Source organism: Danio rerio, chromosome 25, assembly GCF_049306965.1.
Source record: "Danio rerio strain Tuebingen ecotype United States chromosome 25, GRCz12tu, whole genome shotgun sequence".
NCBI lineage: Eukaryota > Metazoa > Chordata > Actinopteri > Cypriniformes > Danionidae > Danio > Danio rerio.
In genome coordinates, this window is record NC_133200.1 from 28,875,261 (window position 1) to 28,898,056 (window position 22,796).

At 40.9% G+C, this 22,796-nt stretch overlaps 1 protein-coding gene across 4 annotated transcripts in view; it reads left to right on the forward strand.

Annotated features, from left to right (window-relative positions):
* The window catches only part of dapk2b (death-associated protein kinase 2b), a 176,057-nt gene that overhangs the window by 92,852 nt on the left and 60,409 nt on the right, over nt 1–22,796 (forward strand). Inside the window, exons 1-2 of one of the 4 annotated variants that reach the window (XM_068217543.2) lie at nt 12,715–16,415; nt 17,674–17,812. The exons of 2 other annotated variants lie outside the window; for them this stretch is intronic. In XM_068217543.2, the coding sequence (XP_068073644.2) occupies nt 15,454–16,415; nt 17,674–17,812 (1,101 nt within the window). In that variant the 5' untranslated portion in view covers nt 12,715–15,453. Of the gene's footprint in view, nt 1–12,714; nt 16,416–17,673; nt 17,813–22,796 lie in introns of those variants that run through there. One more of the 4 variants, XM_679634.10, reaches the window with a different exon arrangement.

Sequence of the window (22,796 nt, forward strand, 5' to 3'; positions counted from 1 at the left end):
CAACATGATGGTATTAGTTTGATTGCGGTGTTTACGTGTTTACACTCGGAGAGTATCATTTACAACAGATCTTTCAGTCCATAATATTGTCGTGATATTAAAGAATTTAGAAATCATTTTGACCAAGATATGTCTTTAAACAGTTAAAGAGTACTGCTGATGGCACGAACTAACTTTGCCTTCTGAATAAACAAACAAATTGCACTGATCGCTTACTTACCAAATCTGTAAAAACTGGACATTCAACACTAGCTGGAGCCGCATCTTTATTAAAAGTAGATAAGCGGCAAATCCGGATTTCACCATTTCCAGATGTGAAAAGCTCTCGAGTAAAAAAAATGTCTTACAAACATATTTCTGTTGCGTGTCACGTACACTGTAATCCATAAGTGAGCCCAGCTGCGCTCTAATATAGTGAAAATAAAAACAAAACTTTTGTTTCAGCATATTTAAAAAAATGCAACACTGACAACCAGTGTCTCCAAACAGTTCTTGTACTTTCACTCCACTAGTTTTAGCAACACAAGTAGTGTTTCTCTGCCGCCTGACCACTATATAAGATAAAAACAGTCTTCGATGCTATCATACAAATCAATGCAGTTGCACCGCATACACAATAGAGCGCGCTGATTGGTTCGAACCAAGTCTTTCTCATAAATTAATGCTGCACGCTCAGAGTGTCGGGGTTTTTTGTGACTTCTTTGTCTCCCTCTTGTGTATTATCATTTGTATGCTGTTTCACCTGTTATCAATTTGCTTGTTTTCCCGTCCCCATTCCTCTCACCTGTTCTCCCTGATTATTGTAACTATTTAGTCTCCCCTTCCCCCTCGTTCTGTGCTAGTGAATTGATTCTGTGTTCAAAGAGCTACGTGTGCTACTGGTTCTCTCTGTTCTAAAGATATCTACGCATTTACAATCCGTCTCGTCTAGTCCTGTGTTGTTAATCTTACCACTTATCATCCGTTCTTCTGTGCTCTGGCTCACCTCTGCTCTGCCCACAGTCCACGATCGTGTGAGGTCTCATCTTCTCGGCTCCCTGAGGTCTGTCCCTACTTTCTACTGCTAACCCAAGAGGGTCTATTTGAGTTTGATCAGTCCTACTACGCCCAGAGGAGGGTCGATTTCTGACTGTCTGTGTTATTTTGGAGTAACTGTTTTCTTACTGCCCAGAGGAGCAGAATTGTTGATTTATTTCTGTTCAATAAATCCTTTGAACTTCTCCCTTGCGCTTGGGTCTGCATATTTCCTGACACAGAGACACCACGATGTACTCCTAGGTACAGACATCCAGTCTCCATGATAGAATACACGCAAGTATCTAAGCGGTGTAACGCAGCTTAAAAAAAAAATTCAAACCGTAAGAACGAATTTGCTTGAGGTAACGCATTAACAACCAAGTTTCACTTTTTCGGGAAATATATGTGTCCTAACAGTGTTTATAGCCACATGGGACACATTTATGACCAACAACAGCTCAGAAAATGTGTTTTGGTGTTTTCGTAAACATTTTCTAAACTTAAGTGTACTTTCTTTCCAGGCCAGACGAAAAACCCCTAGTTTTGATTTCTTCCATATATGTTCAATTTTCCGGGCTGCTTTCTTTAAAGCACACGAATGCTCATTGTGCCATGGTGTCAGATTTTTTCCTCTAATCTTTTTGAAGTGTAACAGAGCAACTATGTCTAATGTGCTAGAAAGGACAGAATCAATAGTTTCAGTCGCAGTGTCAAAGTCTTCTGGGCTGCTTGGAATGCTATGGAAATTTGACAGATCAAGTAGATTACTGACAGTGATTTTTAGTGCTAGCGGTGGTTGTTCAACCATATTTATAAATAGAAGAAGGTTTTGTAGACCTATCAATGCACAATAAACAAGAGATTAAATAGTAATATAAAATGGCATTCCTGTGCACAACTTCAACATTATCAATATCGATACCATGTGATAATATTACTTCTAATGTATGATTATGTCGATGAGTAGGCCCTGAGACATGCTGTTTCACTCCAACAAAGGCTAGTATGTCTGAGAAAGTCAGATGTAAAGCATCTTTTTCATTATCTATATGAATTTTAAAATCGCCAACAATTAAAATTTTATCTGTGGCCAGAACTATTTCAGATAAGAATTCAGCAAACTATTTTATAAAGTCGGTATGGTGCCCTGGAGGCCAATATGCAATTGTCAATATAAATTTTGAAATATACAACACTATTACTTCGAATTAATTATATTTTAAGTCAGATTGCTGAGTAACACTAAAAATATTACTGTATATTATGCCAACGCCTCAACCTAGAGATCTGCGCGAGACAAAATTTTGAATCCCACTCCCGCCAGGTTTTAGCCCGAACCTGACCGCTCCCGCCTATATTCAGCATTTGTTTTCCCGCTGCCTGACCCGCCCCGTTTTCTACCCAGCCCGCCCAATCCCGAGAGGTTCTGGGAACAGACACAGTCTCTATGTTCTTTAATCTAGGTGGCTCTATGTGCTGCAGATTATTTGAGTTAGATAAACTGTGGAGACAAGCAAACGGTGTGTCTGCTCCCTTACCTGGGCCTCAGCTAGTCAAATGCAAACACTAAGACTATATAACAGATTACTAGAGAGAAGAGCTGGTCCAGCCTGAGTGGGATGAAGACTATCTCTCTTCAACAGGTCAGGTCTACCCTAAAAACTTGGCCAATTGTCTACAAAACCTATGCTATTCAGTGGGCAACACTTATATATAACTTATATATAACACTTACACTGATATCCAGCCATTGAGTGATCATCACGATAAACGGGCATGGGACCAGAGCATATTATGGTGTCTGACATCGTCTAACATCTAGCTTGGCAGCGGGAGTTGTAAATGTCCAGCAGGGAGAAAAGAGGGAAGGCGATGATCTTTTGTGCAGCTTCGATTACCCTCTGGAGCCTCTCCCTGTCTGTCATGGTGCAGCTACCTTACCATACTGTACTGCAGTATGTCAGCAAACTTTCAATGGATGTGGTGTTCTCTGTCCATGAGATGTCGTTTGTGATGCTCACGCCGAAAAACTGGAAGGTGTGGACCCTCTCCACACACTCGCCATTGATGTAGAGGGGGCCTAAGTTGATGCTGTTCCTCGTAAAGTCGACAATGATCTCTTTAGTTTTCTTGGTGTTCAGAGCTAGATTATTCTCAGAGCACCAGGTTGATAGCTTCAGGACCTCCTTTCTGTCCTGGGGTTCACTGCTAGGAGAACTAATCTGACATCTTGCAGGAGCTCGATGGGGTAGGGAGTAGGGCTGGAGCGGATGCTATTTAGCTTCTCTGCCAGTGGTGCACTCAGGTTTCCTGTTGTCACATCACAGCCTCTGTAGTTGGTGTGTCAGGAATGCCCTCCCACACCTCTCATGTGTTATTGCTAGACAGATAGGACTCTTTTTTGGTCAGTCTTCAATTCTTTTTTTCAAGTTTGCTCGGGCAGCTCTTGTCATTTTCCAGCCCCATCTTGGGTGCCATTTGTCGTAGTTGCCAACCTTTTCATCAATTAGACTATATCAGATTGGAGGTTTTTGGAAACCAGAATAATATACTTTATTCTCCATAATAAAGCCAAAAAAAAGTGTAGTGTTTACATACATTGTCATGGTGGCAAAATAACTTAGTAATATGTTACTCACTCTAGCTTCAGACACATATAGCTTGATATGGGTTTTTAACACATATAATCAGTGCTTTACATATTAAGTTATTTTACATAGTTGGTCATTCTTCAGCATAGCCTTGTCATAGTGTTGATCCTGTGCACTCTTCTCATTTTACACAAACCCAGTTTGGCCTGGCTCATGTTTACTGCATACTTTTTTTTAAATTATGAACTTTTTCTTCACTCTGTACAGAGCTCTGTCACCTGACCTGAAGGAAGTATCGCAGGCTTTGAGTAGTCTGAGGACCTGGCTGGTCATCCAGGGTTTCTGGTTTGGAAAATTTCCAATTTTGTCCACAGTCATATTCCCAATGCAGAACTTGATATAGTCTAGCACTGATTCTGTATATGTTCCAGCTCTTGGTGTTCAAACATGTCCCAGTCAGTCTGTTCAAAGCAGTCTGGGGGTCTGTTCTTCGTAGGTGGATTACTCCGTTAGCTGAATTTGGATATTGATGATTTGACATGACCCAGGATCGTTTAGTTCTTCAAAACAAATTGAAGAGTTGTTGTCATAGCAACAGTTCTGATAGCTCAAACCTCGTTGGGAGCAGGTTCATTCATGTAAACAGGATTAGATAGGGTCATTTCAAGCAAATATAATACTGAAAATATGTACCAAATGCTGATATTTTCCTACAGTAGTTATATACACTTGGGATAATAGTAAATATATATATTAGTGCGTTAACGCAGGCGATTAATTTTAAATAATTAACGCGTTAAAAAATTCACGCAATTAACGCAGTTGCAGGTTTTTTTTACTTCCTGTTGTGGTGGACGTGTGTTTAACATGCAAGAAATGTGGATAAAACCAAGGAAGCACTTTTTGAAGGCAAGTGTTAGTATAAAACAATTAGTTGCATGCAGGTTATCCATAGTTTCATGCAATTTCGGGTGTTTTATTTCTAACTTTCGACTTCTGTTGTAAGTTGATACTGCATGGCGAACTGAAAGAAAATCCTCCGCATTTTGTGTTCCTTTAAGGTAATAAAATCACTGCTTAGGCTACACGGTAGACTTTTAATAAGAGTATAATCTTAATCATATTAAATTCGGAGTATTGGTGTCTTATGTGAATGTACTCAGAAAGTCTCTGGTGAAGCCGTGAGCTGTCAAAGACAGGACATTACTCTGCTTTTCAGCATGAGCCCTCCAAGTTTAGCGTGTTTCCTCATTAAACGCAACGAAAGCGTATGCTTTGCGTTGTTGTGTCAGAATCCTTGTAAAATACAGTAATACTTTAGGACGCTTAGTTTAAGGAAATTTGATGAATGTGATCATGCGTGTTGAATCTGAGGGGAGTCGCTCCAGTATGGAAGGCCGTTTGGCCAAAACGTCTGCAGTGCGTTGCGTGTGTGTGTCTGTGTCAGGCCCATTGAGGGGTGTCAGGGGCGTGTGCGCGCGAGACGTACCTGAAGGACGGTGGGGGTGAGTTGTATGCGACATAGGCTACCTGAAGAGCTAGGAGGGATGCGGGGAAGAGGGGTGTGCAATGTATTTAACGACTGGTTTGCGAGAGATAATCATTCATTGTCGGGCATTTGGGAGTCTCTGTGCACTTGCGGGATACTCCTAGTCTTAGCAACTGGATGAATGTAAAGGAGGATTAAGCAAAATTGTTTTTACTCTATAACTAATGTTCTCAACTCACAGCAATAAAACTTTACAATGAGTGCAACAGTTTGTATTCTATAGTTTATTATTATAATTTTTTATTTTCCATATCTGCAATTCCTGTATTTTGGCATTTTTTTGCAGTCCACTTAGAATCCAACATGGAAATCAATGTTTTCTTTATTGGCATTGATTGTTTTGAAATTTAAATGTCATTAACATGCCTGTGTTTTAATTTCTTTAATAAATATGGCAGTCAAGCCAGGATCTTAATAGTTTATTGTGGGTATGTTGTTTACATGAAGAAATCTGTGTTATAAATTAAACAAAAATTGTATTAAACAATTATATTTTGAATTTTAATTCTAATAAACAATTAAATTTTGAATTTAAATAGTTTTTGTCTTGCGTTTACATAAATTTTACATTTGAATAGCCAAAATTTCAAGTTTCAGTATTTAAATGCAATTAATCGCGATTAATCGCAATATTTTTTTTTAAAAAGGTGCGATTAATTAGTTAATTTTTTGACAGCACTACTATATATATATATATATATATATATATATATATATATATATATATATATATATATATATATATATATATAGTACATATGCAAATTATTTTTAGGCAAGGCAGTGGCGCAGTAGGTAGTGCTGTCGCCTCACAGCAAGAAGGTTGCTGGCTTCGCTGGTTCGAACCTCGGCTCAGTTGACGTTTCTGTGAGGAGTTTGCATGTTCTCCCTGCCTTCGCGTGGGTTTCCTCCGGGTTCTCCGGTTTCCCCCACAGTCCAAAGACATCCGGTACAGGTGAATTGGGTAGGCTAAATTGTCCGTAGTGGATGAGTGTGTGTGTGTGTGTGTGGATGTTTCCCAGAGATGGGTTGTGGCTGGAAGGGTATTCGCTATGTAAAAACTTGCTGGATAAGTTGGCGGTTCATTCCGCTGTGGCGACCCCGGATTAATAAAGGGACTACGCAACAAGAAAATGAATAAATGAACTAATTAGATACAAACGCATATGTACAATATTCAACTTCTTTTAAAAAGGATAATAGTTTATGCAGTAATGCACATGTTTTGACCAGTGATTTGATGCTTCGCAAAAGTTGCAGACATCTTTACAGATATAAAATGCTTTTTTGATGCAAAATTAATTTATACAGGTATTCCTTACGCTGATTAAAAAAACTTGATTGGGCCTATAAGGTAGGAATGTGAATGAGATGCATGGATGTTTCCCATAGATTAGTTGCAGCTGGAAAGGCGTCTGCTGCATAAATCATATTCTTTATAAATTGGCCGTTTATTGCGCTGTGGCAACATATATATATATATATATATATATATATATATATATATATATATATATATATATATATATATATATACAATTATTTTTATTTATTTATTTTTTGCTATTAAGTGATTATAAAGTTTTAATCATTATTAAGACGTTAAGTGAATTAAAATGGCATCAGATTATGGTAGGTGAATGTTAACATTTCTTTGATTAAGCTTTAATTCAAGACTTAGCCTGAGTGTTAGCCTGCCTCGGACCAGGCTAGTTTCACAGCAAAAGTTGCCAGGGTAACTAAGTTTGAACTATCGTTAATTTGATTTATGAAACCGAATCCGCCATTAATAAACCTGACTTACCAAAATAAGCCTGGCTTTTTCTTTAAGCTTGGTTTATGGAATAGCCCCGTGGTTACGTCCGTAACCCATGTTTCCCAAATGGGGAACAGATGCATGTCTGTAATAAACAGATTTTTAGGAGTGTGTTAGACGACCAACACTCTGAAGATTAAGAAAATGGGCCAATGAAATGCCAATTGAATTGGCGAAGCTTGGCTCTACAGCTGATCCTGATGAGCCATCAATGCTTTATCAGTCAGCTGGTTGAGTCAGCTCACTAAAATTTGCCCACTGAAGAGGCGATCACTCAGCTTCCAGCTGGAGACTCAGAAGTTGTGGCAGTGGAGACACACGTCTCCATTCCCTATTCGGGAAACGTGGGTTACTGGCGTAACTTGGACGTTCCCCTTCATAATGGAACTCCAATGTGTCTGTAATAAACAGACTTTTGGAAGAAAGTATGGAAAACACCACAGCAGTTAAGCCCGTCACGCTCCTGATGTGCAGTATGCCAAGCGAAGCGTGAGCGCACTGATATCACCAAAAGCGCAACCTTCCAACATCCTGTAGACCCAGAATATTACCATTACATGGGAATAATAAGAATTTAGAAAGGGGGTTGAAAATGTGCTTTTACCTAGATAATATAAACTAGGGATTTTAGAAATACAATAGTATGTTGGGAAGCGTGCCATTCCCCGAAGGGGGGAGGACGCTGCAGAGACCACCTGCTACCCAAAAGCAGAGACTTGATGGTAATAGAGCATATGGACTAGCCCTAAGTACTACATATGATAAGCTGGTTAGCGGTTATGGAAGACACGGGTCCGTCTGAAAAGGGAGAACATACCATGGTAAATAATACATATATGGCATAACCGAAATGGGGAAAAGCACATAGTTGGCTCCAAAACTCTGTATACCAAATGGGCATACCAGACAACACACTGAGCAATGCACTTGACTCCTCCGCTGAATCAGGTGCTGGGGGCCTTGGACGAATTCTCTAAGGTTCACCAAAAAAGGAAAACTTATTAGTAGAATAGAAAATGAGAAAAAGAGGCAATGCTTATATTATTATTAATAATAATATTATATAAGTGTGCTCTCTCTCCCAGGGAACACAGCTCACCCTGGCACATGAAGCGAGGATGGGACATAAAATAAAAAATGGACCAACCTCTACTTTGACACAGCACTTCCTTTTTGCTGATCATAACAGAAGAGAACTGCTTAAAGACGTATGCTCTCATGTCACATTAAGCGCAGTGTGCGGACATAGCAATGAAATGGCTGGGTCTGACTCCTCCACAGGCAGTGCTTGCCGTAATATTCTCACAACCTAATATTAAAAGGGGGTTATAGGAGCCTTGGCACAAGGTGAATCGAGGTCTCAGGTAAACCTGAGAGTAAGTCGGTCCATATTACTGGAACAATTTGCTGACCGATAATGCCACCGGAATCCTAACTCTCCTGATACCAACACAATCAGCAGAACTGTATAAAGGACATAAACTTATAGATACTGATCAAGTGTCTCATCGGACCAAATCATAACCACTGAGGCTAGAGAGATCCCAAGAGGGTGAGAGAGGGGACAGGGATGGAATTAAACATCTCAGGCCATGCGTGTCACGTTAGCGAGATCAAACGGGAACATAAGGGTGCAGATCCAAGTGCAGATTTATTTACAGTGTGCATTAAACAGAAAAACAAGGTGTCCAAAGTGCAAAGTACAAATAAACAACAAAACAAGAAACATAAATCAGAGAAAAGGCTCAGGAATCACAACTCGAAATACTAGAGTTACTCGAATCATGAAGACAAGAAGACAAACGACGCAGTAACAAACAGAGGTGGAATGGTTGTATAAATAGTCCAGAAAATCAACGTTAAACAGACACCGCTGTGATGGCAGATCAGTGTACGTGGACCGGGTGTAATGCGTGTAGTATGTATGGACTTGTAGTTTTTAGGCGATGTAGTTCACTCTCAGTGTCCGTTGAACTACAGCGCCCTCAGGTGGTCACTGACAGTCATGACAATGTGCCTCTGAGGAACCGGCTGCTGAGGTTGTGCTTTTCCAGAGTGCTTCCATCCCCCCCAAAAATTAGGATTCCTTTCGTACGATGCCTTCAGTGTGAAGGAAGACAAACAGCACTAATCTGGCATGTCTGGGGGTTTTCTCAAAGTAAATTTCCACACAATGAATAGACTCCACTGCAGTACATAGGCATACCAAATAGGGTGTTCTAGCCTGAATGAAGGTGTTAACCATCACACTGATAGGTCAACTAAGTCCACCGTGCTCTGTCTAGAAATCATCCAAGGAGGTTCCAGAGCCCTGCACGGGTGCCAGAGGGTGCGCTTCCCAGAAAAATTAAGTTCTTGTTCAGGTAAGGCCATTACGAGGAGTGTGACTCTGGAAATTTGGGTCTGGTTGGACCAAGGAGGCGCAACGAGCGAGACCCGCTCCTTGTCTCCCTGACTTTACACAGTGTCTGTGCGAGCAGGCTCACTGGGGAAGAAAATGCATATTGCGTAAACCCAGGGCCAGCTGAGAGCCAGCGCCTTTGTGCAGAGCAGGGAAAGCATTCAGCGAAGGGCAACTCGAGATAAACAGCAGGGTGACCTGGGCTTCTCTGAAGTGTGCTCATAACAACTGGACGTCTCCGTTCTACCAGAAACTTAACTGTCCTGAGAGCATTAAAAAGCTGGTCTGGAATGTGTATATATATGAATGTGAATAGCACACAGCTTTTTAACTGCAAGACTCCAGAGGAGCAGAAAGCGAGCTAACTAAGACATGCTGCGGTAGTTCACACCACCAAAATGGTTGATGTATGTTATCACAGCCGTGTTGTAAACCAACACGTGTTTCTCCCTGCCGCTTCGGTAGGGACCGGCGGAGAGCGAGAAACAATGCCAACAGCTCCAGGCAATTGAAATGCAAATGCAACCGGGGTTCAGTTTACGAACCAGCAACTGCATGCTCAATACACACAATCCGACAACCCATTCTGGAAGCATCTGGGGGATGCGTTTCTGCATGAGCATCTCAATCGGCATCCTGAATAGATGACAGATCAAAACATAGCAGTGATTGCTTAAATACACACCTGTGGAGGCCAACAGCGAATTGAAGCGCATAGCCGAGTCTGACTGTCCACGTGAGCTCCTACAACAGGCTGTACAGCGCTAACCAAGCTTAAAGAGTGCAAATGAGCAGCATCAACGGAACGATTGCTGATGTACCCGTGGAGGGGTAGCTTCGGGATGTCGAGTGCTCACCCCGGGAAGCAGAGCATCCCGAGGAACAGGTGAAAACAAGTGTGCCGCAAGCCTGCTTTTGAATGAAGGTCTCGGCCATTAGATCGCCCTCTGGAGGGTGGCTGCAGTACAAGTCATAAAGCTCGCCTCCTCCGTGTTAATGAACAAGACTTGAGCCCAAAAAAAAAGATTTTATTACACTTGAAATAAAATGTCCCAAAAGATGGTTCTGGTCAATTAAGGCGCTGGTTATCGTGCTGATATAGGTGCAGATTTTCATTTTTGTAAACGGTTTGTTTTTAGCAGTAATTTAATGCTTGGCGTGTCATTGTGATTGACAGCTGTGATTGACAGTTTCTCAAAGCAGACCATCTAAGCTTTGGCAGGAGACTGAAGTGTTATTATTAGATTTCTGTGTTTTTTATACCATTATATATTGAGTTCAGCAGTAAACTATACGTTCTGACATACAGAATCTGGTGGAACACTGTTTATTCTGTAAGGTCAGGGTTTCCTTCAAGTTTTATTAGTTTGCTGCACGCCTTGCCACCCAGATAGCAAAATACACTCAGGCCAGTTCTGGCTCGATTCTCGCCTGCCAGTGACTGATCTACTGAATGCCATGAGTTCATCTACTGAATTTGCTGTTATAAAATACAAATGTTCTTAACCGAATCTTGTATAATAAATAGAGCTGTAATTGTTCAAAATTATTTTTATACATTTACTGTTGGCTTTTTATTTGAAAACTCCTACTAAACATTAAAATGAATGTAAATTCCTCTTTGCCAGATATAATGAAGGCATCGAATAAACCAAATAAAAATGGAGGCTAAAAATAAAAAACAATAAAAGCACAAAAACACAACAAGCGATGTTGCAGTGCAGCTGACATCAGTTGATGTATTAATACTGCAAAGTTTTTTTGTACAAATTGACGAATTGCAGGGTTGTGATGTGTAAATATCCTGTTTATATTTAGAAATTTTGCTGTATTTATCATTTAAATGCACAATTGTTCCCGCATGGTAAATTGTTATCTACGATATGTAGGCTATTTTGGGTTCTGTTGATTGCTAATTAAAAATAAAAATCTTTCTAAAAATGTGTTTTTTTATATATATTATTGTTCATATTTTACAACATGTATTTCTTTTTTAAAAGTATAACAGCTTACATCACACCGTTTTTAAACCAAATATTGCGTGTTTTTAAACATAAGTGGTTATATTTACATCAGTGAGTCTTTGTTATAGTGCAGATACCGGCGGTCAAGTGAGAAGTTCAGGGGGCGTGGTTGATGTTAAATCAAGCGTTTGGTTGGAAGCTCAATTCCGCGACTCCTCCTCTGGCTCCACCAGACAGTCCTACTGCGCATGCCCAGGCAGTCTTTTGCGAGAGTTTGTGCCCATCATGCAGGCGTTTTGCCCTCAAAGCGTTCAATGGGAAAAGGCGCTGTCGCGTCTTCCATATTTTTTACAGTCATTGGGTGAAAATAAGAGATTGACTCTTACCTTCCTCCCAGAATCCCGCGGAGTGGCTGGAGGTGGAGAAAAGACCTCATTCTTTAGCACCCTTAAGCCTGTGGCGAAATGCACCAAAGCTGAGAGTTGGAAGGCATGCTGCCCATGCTGGCAGCAATTGGGCTTCCACACCCAAAGGGAGGAAAAGCCGCTCTTTTCAGATCACTACATTAATTTATGGGGGAGCCCCAGCCTCCACCGGGGAAAGAACGGTTCTCCTCCTCCAGGGTGGCATTTCCGGACCACTCAAAGCTTGGATGGGGCACGCTGTGGAGAAGTGGGGGGTCCGCGGGACCAGAGGCGATGGATAAACCCCCACTTTGATCCTCAGATCTTCCCGTGTGCTAACCTCTTTCAAGGGGAGCTACAGGGGATGCTGAAGCCACGATCACAGCTGTGCAACAGCCATGCCCTCACAGTGAGAGCATGAGCTGTCCACGGGCTCTGCATCGACATGCTGGACCCCCAGACCTGTGATGTGATGTGATACCCATGCCTATCATCCAGAGATTGAAACCACCGCATCCAGAAACGCAGTCAGAACAGCGTCTTTGAAAAGTTGTGTTGACCGACTGTTGCTCTCTTAGGGAATCTGCCTCTCTAAATGGACTTTAAAGCAACAATTCTAGTGAGCTGACTACAGCAGCTGACTTATATTGCGTTGATGGCTCATCAGGATCAGCTGTGGAGCCAAACTCCGCCAAATCAATTGGCATTTCATTGGCCCGTTTTCGTGATTGGTTGTCTAATGCACTGTCTGTTTATTACAGACACACATTGGAGTTCTCTTATGAAGGGGAACCCTAGATGCCGGTGCCTGGTATTGTTCTCCGATGTCTATAAAGTCCTGATGGGTATTGGATATGTTTGCATATCCAGTTGTGCACAAACAAACAACACAGAAATACAAAAACAACAAAAATTAGCACTGAAAAGTAGTGTTGGGAGTAATGCATTACAAACGTATTTTTTTTTGGTAATTTTCTTCTAACATAGTAGTGAAAGGCATAACTAATACATTTTCAGTAATATTTTACTCGGTACATGTTCAGTAACGCTTGCATTACAACAAACTTTTTGCCCACAGTACATTAACAAATAAAAATATATTTTTCTTAAAAAAATATCATTTTTCGATTAATAACTTTTCGTGCTTTCTGCTCTCCAGAGATCCTCCTGTTAAATTGTTATCCTAAGAGTGTTGATATGGTTTATATATAACTTACAGGTTAAGGTAAATTCTATAATAAATACTAGGGTTTTTGAGTGTTAGGTATACTGCCTGTTTTAGGCTAGTATTATTTACGACTTGTTACTGAATGCTTTAGCATACTGTAGTATTAAGAATAGTGAACTGAGAAAATGAAATACAAAATGTAGTTTTGCTACATTAAATTGAATTAGAATAATATATCCTATATTGAAAAAAACTACAGCACTGGGTAATTTGTTTGTATTACACTTGTTGTGTTACCATAGCAACTATAGTATTACCACAACAGATTAATTGAAGTGCTTTACTGTAGTAGACTACTGTCCAAAACACTGTACATGCCATTATATGTGTTCATGGCCCTGTGGGACAGCTTCTTCTCAAAATGAAGAGGATAACAGGGAACATGTCCTCCAAAATCTCATCAACAATGTGGAAGACCACAGAGAGTAGTTCACTTTATTTTAGTTGCCATGATAATTTATTTGATTTATTTGAAGAGTGAATATTACAGTAGGCTATAATACCTTATCAAGTTTTTCCCTATTTTTATCACAGCAACATTTCTGCTTGCGTTACTTATATTTATGTTTAAATGTTTTTTTTTTTTTAGAATGGTAAACCTTAAAAAAAAAATGTTTTTAAAATAAAATGTATTCTTTACATTCAACGTCTATTTAACTAGTCTTTGAAACTGTAAATATCACATCATATAACATACAGCCAAAAATGGTATGATTTATAAGATTGAAAATTGAATATGTAAGTCTATTTTAGTATTTTGGTTATTGGTAATAACTAGTGTACTAATTCAAATTGTATCAAAAAGTATGAAAGGAGGAGGGTACACAAGACACAAATTGTGAGTCTGCATATAATCCCACTGAGCAAGCAGTGTACTGAGAGCGCGCAAGAAAATATGTGTGTGAGCAGTGCATATTTGAGAGCTCATAAGCAGTTTTGTCCAAAAACAGAGGAAATTAGTGCACGCATATTATATTGAGAAAGCTATGTTCTTCATGTTCACTTTGTGCATGACAGTTTTGTGTTGTGAACAACCTGAATTTAAAGTGAAAACAATAATGGCAAAAATGAGAATAGAAAAAAAATCTGCATCTTGTCATGGCATTGGAGATTACATATAGGCCTATTGTGTCTATTATAAATATAGACGATCTTTAGAGATATTGCCAGACAATCACTTTACCTCTACCATACTTTTAACAGACTTAGTTCATTTGTGATTCTGACTGTCATCCTTTCGACATCAAGATGGCACCGAGAATGGCCGCCGTGTTGCGATCTCCCAGCCAACTTTGTTGTGTTTTGTGTGTTTTACTTATATTTTTGTCGTTTTTCTTGCTGGATGTACACACTCTCATTACCTACGACAGACACAAACTTTGGGAAATTGGCTCCCTCGTTGCACATCGAAGACCAGACTTTGAGTTCTTTAACAACGCTCCGTTTTAAACACAGCAACAGAGCCCTTTGTCTGGGTCACAAAACCGAAGAGATGAAGCACCATTCTGCTGGCTAACGTTGAGTCACTGGACAACAAACTTTGCGAGCTACGGGCACGCATTTTCTTCCAATGGAAAACAAGAAACTGCTGCATTATCTGCCTTATAGAAACCTGGCTATCTGCAGTGGTTCTAGACACAGCTGTTGAATTTTCGGGGTTCTCCATGCACTGCGCAGATAGAACAAAAGAACTCAAAGAACTCGGAGCGGGTTGGGTGGCGTAAGACTGGCGGGGTTACATTGGTGCCGTAACCCAAATGGGAGTGAGGTTTAGGGGGGTGAGTGTAACGGAGGCCAGCTAGTAAGTGCTGAGCAGGTAGAACCTCACTCCTCTGACCTCTAAAGGTGCTCTAGCGACAGACGCTAGAGGCCATGGTCTTTAGCCTCCTTGGTAGAGCAACCGACTCCCATGCGGAAGGTCGCCGGTTTGAAACCAGCTCGGAGCGGGTTGGGTGGCGTAGAGCCGGCGGGGTTACACCAACAAAAACTGTCCAAATCTACCCCAACCAAAAACCTTGGATCAATGGTGAAGTTCAAACAGCCCTTTCAGTATGAACATTCTATTTCTATAAATCTAGAAATGCTGAGGAATAAAAACAAGCAAATTACAACCTCAGGAAAACCATCAAAGCAGCAAAACCTCAATACAGAGACAAAGTAGAGGGTCAATTTAACACCATTAACGTAAGGAGCATGTGGCAGGGATTTAATAACATCATGGACTTTATAAGTAACAAACCCGCCACTGTAAACATTGCTGCGTCTCTCCCGGACAAGCTCAACTCGTTCTACGCCCGCTTTGAAGCCCAGGACAGTGAGCACACACTGTGCGCTCCCGCGGCCGAAACCGAAACCACAAGCACACTCTCTGTTTCTGTAGCGGACGTAAGAAGATCTTTCCGTTGCGTGAACATCCTGAAAGCTACTGGCCCATCCCTGGACGTGTACTTAAAGCATGCGCACACCAGCTAGTGGGGGTTTTCATGGACATCTTTAACCTCTCCCTCTCTCGGCCTGTGGTTTCCACATGCTTTAAGACAGCTACTATTGTGCCCATAGCGAAATCAGCTAAAACCACATCCTTGAATGACTGGTGTCCAGTTGCTTTGACACCCATCTTCAGCAAGTGCTTTGAGAAGCTCATTAAAAAGCACATCTGCTCTGTACTGCCCGCTCACACTGACCCTCTGCAATTTGCGAACAGGAATAATCACTCCACTGATGATGCAATTGCTTTCACCTTGCACACTGCTCTGTCTCATCTGGAAAACAAAAACCCATATGTGAGAAATGTGGACTACAGCTCAGCATTCAACACCATAGTGCCTGCCAAGCTGGTGGTTAAGCTCCAGGATCTGGGTCTACACAGCTCTCTGTGCAACTGGATCCAGGACTTCCTGTCAAGCAGATGCCAGGTGGTCAGAATAAACAACATTACATCATCCACACTGATCCTCAACACTGGTGCTCTACAGGGCTGTGTTCTCAGCCCACTCCTGTACACACATGACTGTGCAGCCAAACACAGCTCCAACTTCATCATTAAATTTGCTGATGACACCGCAGTGGTGGGCCTAATCACAGATAATGATGAGACGGCCTACAGAGAGGAGGTGCACACTCTGACAAAGTGGTGTGAGAAAAACCACCTCTCACTCACCATCAGCAAAACCAAGGAGCTGGTGGTGGATTTCAGGAGAGAGAAGAGAGAATCCACCACCATCAATGGTATACCAGTGGAAAGAGTCAGCACTTTCAAGTTTCTTGGAGTATACATCGCTGAAGATTTAACATGGGCTGCTCACACAGACACAGTGCTGAGGAAGGCACAACAACACCTCTTCTTCCTCAGGCGTCTTAGGAGGTTCGGAATGAGCCCCCACATCTTCCGCTTGTTCTACACCTGCACTGTGGAGAGCATCTTGTCTGGCTGTATCAGCACATGGTATGGAAATAGCACCAGCAGCAATCGCAAAGGCCTACATAGGAATGTGTGAACTGCTGGACACGTGTATATATATATATAAGTATATATATATATATATATATATATATATATATATATATATATATATATATGTGTGTGTGTGTGTGTGTGTATATACACATAGTGATTCTATACATAATAATTTTAATGGTTGCTCACTCACAAACGCATGGATCACAGGAATTATCAAAAAACACATATTTATTGTATTTACACAAAACCACTTACAGGCCAAGAACATGAACTCACACAGGAGATGATGGCAATTCAACACCGGACAATAGATAAACTGAACTCAGGGGTATAACTGCACAAGGGATGACTAAACTGAAAACATACAGGGGTGCGAGATAGGTGGAACTGAAATTGATAAATGGCTGGAAAACTGAACAAAGTAATTGCATGACGTAAAAAGAAGCATATGGAACAAACTGATGGGACATCACGAGACACAACACCTACATCACAACTACTCCAACCCTGTTCCTGGAGAACCACCTTCCTGCAGATTTCAGATGCAACCCATATCAAACACACTCGACTGTAATTATCACGTGGTGTTCAGGTCCTAATTAATTGGTTCAGGTGTGTTTGATATGGGTAGCAACTGAAATCTGCAGGAAGGTAGCTCTCCAGGAACAGGGTTGGTCACTCCTGAACTACATGAACACAACACATAAATACACCAGACTCATGGCAGTATTTAAGGAGTTGTCAGTTGCCACTGGGAAAAAAAGAAAAATATCATAAGCCACTAAATAAATCATAATCAAATGGTTAATAAATATTGCTTAAATGTATTTGTTAATAAATTAAACCATATTGGCTGTGTTGGCTTATTAGTCCTATTCTGGGTTTGACAACATCATCAACTCATGGCACAGATGATAGTTTGCTTTTGCCTCAGTAGTAATCTCAGCAGTTTTCTCTTCAACATATTTAAATATACTTCAGTGTTGTTTGCACTAGCAGTTTTTATTGTGCGATTTCAGATAATCTCCTACACCAACCCATCTCCCCCTGTTTTTAAACTTGCTGCTGGGGTTACATGTTTCCTGCCAAGACCAATGACATTAACATTTTCATATACATATTCATTACCAAATCTCTCAAGACTAGAGTTTTGTTTCCAAAGAGTTGTCATGGCAAAATTACTTTTTTTGGTTTCATGTTAGACTGGTAACCCATTTCTAACCAATTAAAAATGTCTTTTCAGTGTTTCAGGAGGAGAGCTTTTTGACTTCTTGGCTCAGAAAGAGTCACTTTGTGAAGAGGAAGCCACTGAATTCATCAAACAGATCCTCAATGGAGTTCAGTATCTGCACTCCAAGAAAATAGCACATTTTGACCTGAAGGTATTAGTTTTGTCTATGACTGTCTCAGAGATATAGATTCATATAAATGACTTTCAGAAACAGCTGTAATGGTTGTCATGGCAACAGTTTAGTTCTTCCTCATGAAGTTAGGTGAAATGGACTTTAGTGAAGAACAATTGGGTCGATTGCATGGAAACATCTGAATTTTGCATGACAATACACCTGTTAACTTTTCTGAAGCTTTAGTACTATTTCTTGGAAATGTATGCAGAACACAAATTTAGATATTTTAGATCTACCTTGTCCTCCATTGACAGAAATGTTTCTAATACATTCAAAGGGTAGAAAATAAACCAAAATCATTGTCAAAACATGTCATATGAAGCTCCAAGAACATATTTGTGGGCCAAAAAACTGGAAAAATTACTTTGCTTGACTTCAACAAGAGATCAGGATGCACATTTACTATGGCCAATTCACAAGATCACACTCACACATAGAAAACAGATAAAATAGCATATTTGGCATGCTGTCCAGGTAGAGGAAGGAAAGACATCTGAGATCGGGGCCAGTAAGCTCCCCATAATGCAAGTATAAACCGGACAGTCAAACTCCTATTAAGAATCCCTCAAATTGCAAGACTTTAACCAGGGGGGAGCTATGTTAATACACAGCTGTCTCACTATTTAGGGGTTGATATAATGTATATGAGAATCTCTAGCTGGATAAAAACAGTGATGCATGTTTGTTCCTGCGGGCTGGTAATGCTGTGGCAGTGTAGTATGTGTGTCCCTGTGGGACTGAGAATGCTGAATTAGTAATGTCTGCACATCCCTGCGGGGCTGGAAATGCTGCATCAGTGGTGTTTGTGTATCCCCGCAGGGCTGAAAATGCTGCTTTAATGATGCATGTGTGTCGATGAAGGCTGGAAATGCTCCATTAGTGGTGTATGCGTATGCCTGTGGGGCTGGAAAGGCTGCACTAAAGATGTATGATTTTCCCTGCGGGGCTGAAAATGCTGCACTATTTTGGAGTATGCATATCCTTGCGGGGCTGAAAATGCTGCACTAGTTATGTATGTGTTTCCCTGTGGCCTATAAATGCTGCATTAGAAATAAATAGGTGTCCCTTGCTAAAAAGATTCAGCAGTAATGCATGTGTGTTAAAAAAAGTTGTGTGTGCATGTCCCTGTGAGGATGGAAGGCTGCATTAGTAAAGTATGCAAGTTTCTGCAGGATGCAAGTGCTGGGGCACTTATAATTATAAATAGCTCTAAACCAGCTCTAAAAATTATAGCTCTAAAAAATTATAAATATCTCTAAACCAGCTACGTGTATGCTGGACTCAATTCCAACAAAATTACTGAAAGAGCTGCTACCTGCTATAGGAGAACCTCTTCTTAACATTATCAACTCTTCTTTATCTATAGGCCATGTTCCAAACTCTTACAAGCTAGCTGTTATTAAGCCTACTATTAAGAAACCGCAACTAGACACCAACAACTTAGCTAACTATAGGCCTATTTCAAATCTTCCATTTATGTCTAAAATACTAGAAAAAGTTGTTTCCACTCAATTATGCTCTTTTATGCAGACAAACAATATTTTTGAAGTGTTCCAGTCAGGTTTCAGGGCTAAACACAGTACAGAAACCGCCTTAGTGAAAATAACCAATGATTTACTCTTAGCTGCTGACCGAGGGTGCGTCTCGCTATTAGTTTTACTCGATCTTAGTGCGGCATTTGATACCATTGACCACAATATTCTCATAAATCAAAGTCTACAGGTGTCCAGGGACAGGCTCTACAATGGTTTAAGTCATACTTAACTGACCGCTCCCAGTTTGTGAATATTAATGGACAGCCTTCTAAAGTCAGTCCAGTAAAGTATGGGGTGCCTCAAGGATCAGTTTTAGGCCCTTTACTGTTTACAATTTACATGCTACCTCTGGGAGACATTATTAGAAGACATGGGATCAGCTTTCACTTTTATGCAGATGATACTCAATTACATATTTCAACTAAACCTGACGAGACGTCTGAACTTTCTAAACTAACTGAGTGTATCAAAGACATCAAAGACTGGATGACCAACAATTTTCTTCTCTTAAACTCTGACAAAACAGAATTATTACTTATTGGGCCTAAATCTTGTACACAGCAGATCTCGCAACTCAATTTACAATTAGAGGGATTCAAAGTTAGTTTTAGCTCTATCATAAAAGATCTGGGTGTCATATTAGACAGCAATCTAACTTATAAAAACCATATATCCCATGTCACAAAAACTGCTTTCTTTCATCTGAGAAATATCGCTAAATTACGAAATATGCTATCCATCTCAGATGCAGAAAAGCTAGTCCATGCTTTTATGACTTCGAGACTGGATTACTGTAAAGCTCTATTTGCTGGCTGCCCAGCATCCTCTATTAACAAACTTCAATTAGTACAAAATGCAGCAGCCAGAGTTCTGACCAGGTCTAGAAAATATGATCATATAACCCCAATTTTATCCTCCTTACAATGGCTGCCTGTTAAGTTTCGTATTGAATTTAAAATATTACTTCTCACCTATAAAGCTCTAAATAATCTAGCTCCTGTTTATCTAACCAACCTTCTGTCTCGCTACAAACCAACTCGCTCTTTAAGATCTCAAAATTCAGGGCTTCTGGTAGTACCTAGAATAGCAAAATCAAGTAAAGGAGGTTGAGCCTTCTCTTTCATGGCTCCAACACTGGAATAGCCTTCCTGATAACATCCGAGGGTCAGACACACTCTCCCAGTTCAAAACTAGATTAAAGACCTATCTTTTTAGTAAAGCATACACTCAATGCATCACCTAGCGGGTTCCACACAGGCTTCTGCATCTTGCTTATATACACTGAACAGCAGCTACGCTAATTATTTTCTTTATTCTCTATTTTCACCTGGGGATACTCATCCCGAGGTCCTCAGATTGTGCGGAGTCACTGATTGGATCCAAGACCAGCGACGTGATGATCCCAAGGATTCCATATCCGGGACCAGGCCATATCCTGAGCTGCTGCTGCGCTGATGGTCATGGGCAGTTGAGAACATGAGTCTGATTCTAGCGACGCTCCAGGGACAGACAAGTCTTCGCTGAGGCCATCTTCCAGCCTAAACCACGGCGAATTAAGCTCTGCACAAGACTTTTGGCCAGCGGAGAAATTAAAATGGTTGTGCCCAACTGAGTCTGGTTCTCTCAAGGTTTTTTTTCTTCACTCCCATCAGGTGAAGTTTTTTTCCCTTTCCGCTGTCGCCACTGCCTCGCATGGTTCAGGATCGGTAGAGCTACGCATCGATGAACTTGCTCTTCAGTGTTTGAACTCTCAGTAATGATTAAATCACACTGAACTAAGCTAAACTGAACTGAACTTAAACACTAAAACCTGAACCACACTGTTCCAGTTACTGTGACCATTTATGTGAAGCTGCTTTGACACAATCTACATTGTAAAAGCGCTATACAAATAAAGCTGAATTGAATTAAATTGAATTGGGGCAAAATGTATGCATGTTTTTAGTGTGAGCTTAAAGTACTATGACGGTAATGTGCGTGTTCATATATCTAATGTGTGCGTGTGTGGATGTGGGAGAGTGATACAGTGTGGGAAGAGAAGTTCTATGAGGTTTTGCTTGGTTTCTTTGATGTGTGAGAAGTCTGTAAGAATATATTTCTGGAAACCTTCGGATGACCAGCTGAGGGTTTGAATCTGCTTTTGAAGAGGACAGTTTTGAGCCACAGTGGTAGCTGCTCCTATCCTGAAGGAATGGCTGGAAAAGTTCTCTGGTAGGAGAAAGAAGAAATGGTTTTACTGTCTAGTGCTATGAGATCTGAAATGATGTTTAGGTTGAAATTGTAAGTAATGGTAATCTAGAGGCAAGATGGACAAAGTGCACAACGCAAGGCTGAGCGTCTCTCCCGTTTCTGCAGTTTGCAGTATTATTCCTGCTCATTTCAGGTCTGTTCGTGCAGAACAGTGGTGCCTTTACATCGTACACCGGACAGGATATTTTGGATATTGGTTTGTGCATTCCGGACAGTTTTATTAACAATCTTCGACTCATCCCTGAGATCGCCAGAACACCCCAGGCTGAGCACCCTGCCCGGCCGGGCGGAAGTGCTTGGAGGCGGCGAAGAGATTGGAAACAAAGACGGGGGAAGCGCGGTGGGCTAAGAGCTAAGCTAAAGCTAACACCACACCGGCTTTCTTTACCCAGCATCTTTCTCACCAATGTACGGTCAATGGTGAACAAAATAGATGAGATTCGACTGCGCATCAACCACAGCAAAAGATTATGGAACTGTAATGTCATGATTTTCACAGAAACATGGCTAAACAGCGGGATACCAGACAATGCTGTATCGCTAACTAAGCACCACACCTTCCGAGCAGACAGAACGACGGATGACTCCGGTAAGACCAAAGGTGGAGGATTATGCATTTATAATAACAAAGCTTGGTGCACAAACTCTGTCAACCTTGGGAGACATTGCTCTGCTAACCTGGAATTTCTAATGGTTAAATGTAGACCGTATTATCTGCCACGGAGTTAACATCCACCATTGTGACTGCTGCTTATATTCTTCCTGATACTGATGCCAAGTTTGCTATGAACGAACTTTATGCAGCCATCAGCAAACAACAGACTGCTCACCCGGAAACAAAACCTTAGACCATGTTTACACAAACATGGCTGAAGCATACGCTGTGACCCCCCTCCCCCACCTGGGTCAATCAGATCACCTTTCTTTGTTACTTACCCCCAACTACTCACCCCTCATCAACTGTGCGAAGCTATCAGTATCATTACCAACTACAAACAGCATCACAAACTACACACCAGGATCACATCCTCAACCCACCACTCACCTATCACACTCACTTCCTCAGAAGTATATACCGCACTGAGTCGGATCAATGTACTTAAGGCTGCTGGACCAGATGGTATTTCTGGGCGCGTCCTCAAAGCATGTGCAGAACAGCTCGCTGGGGTAATAAC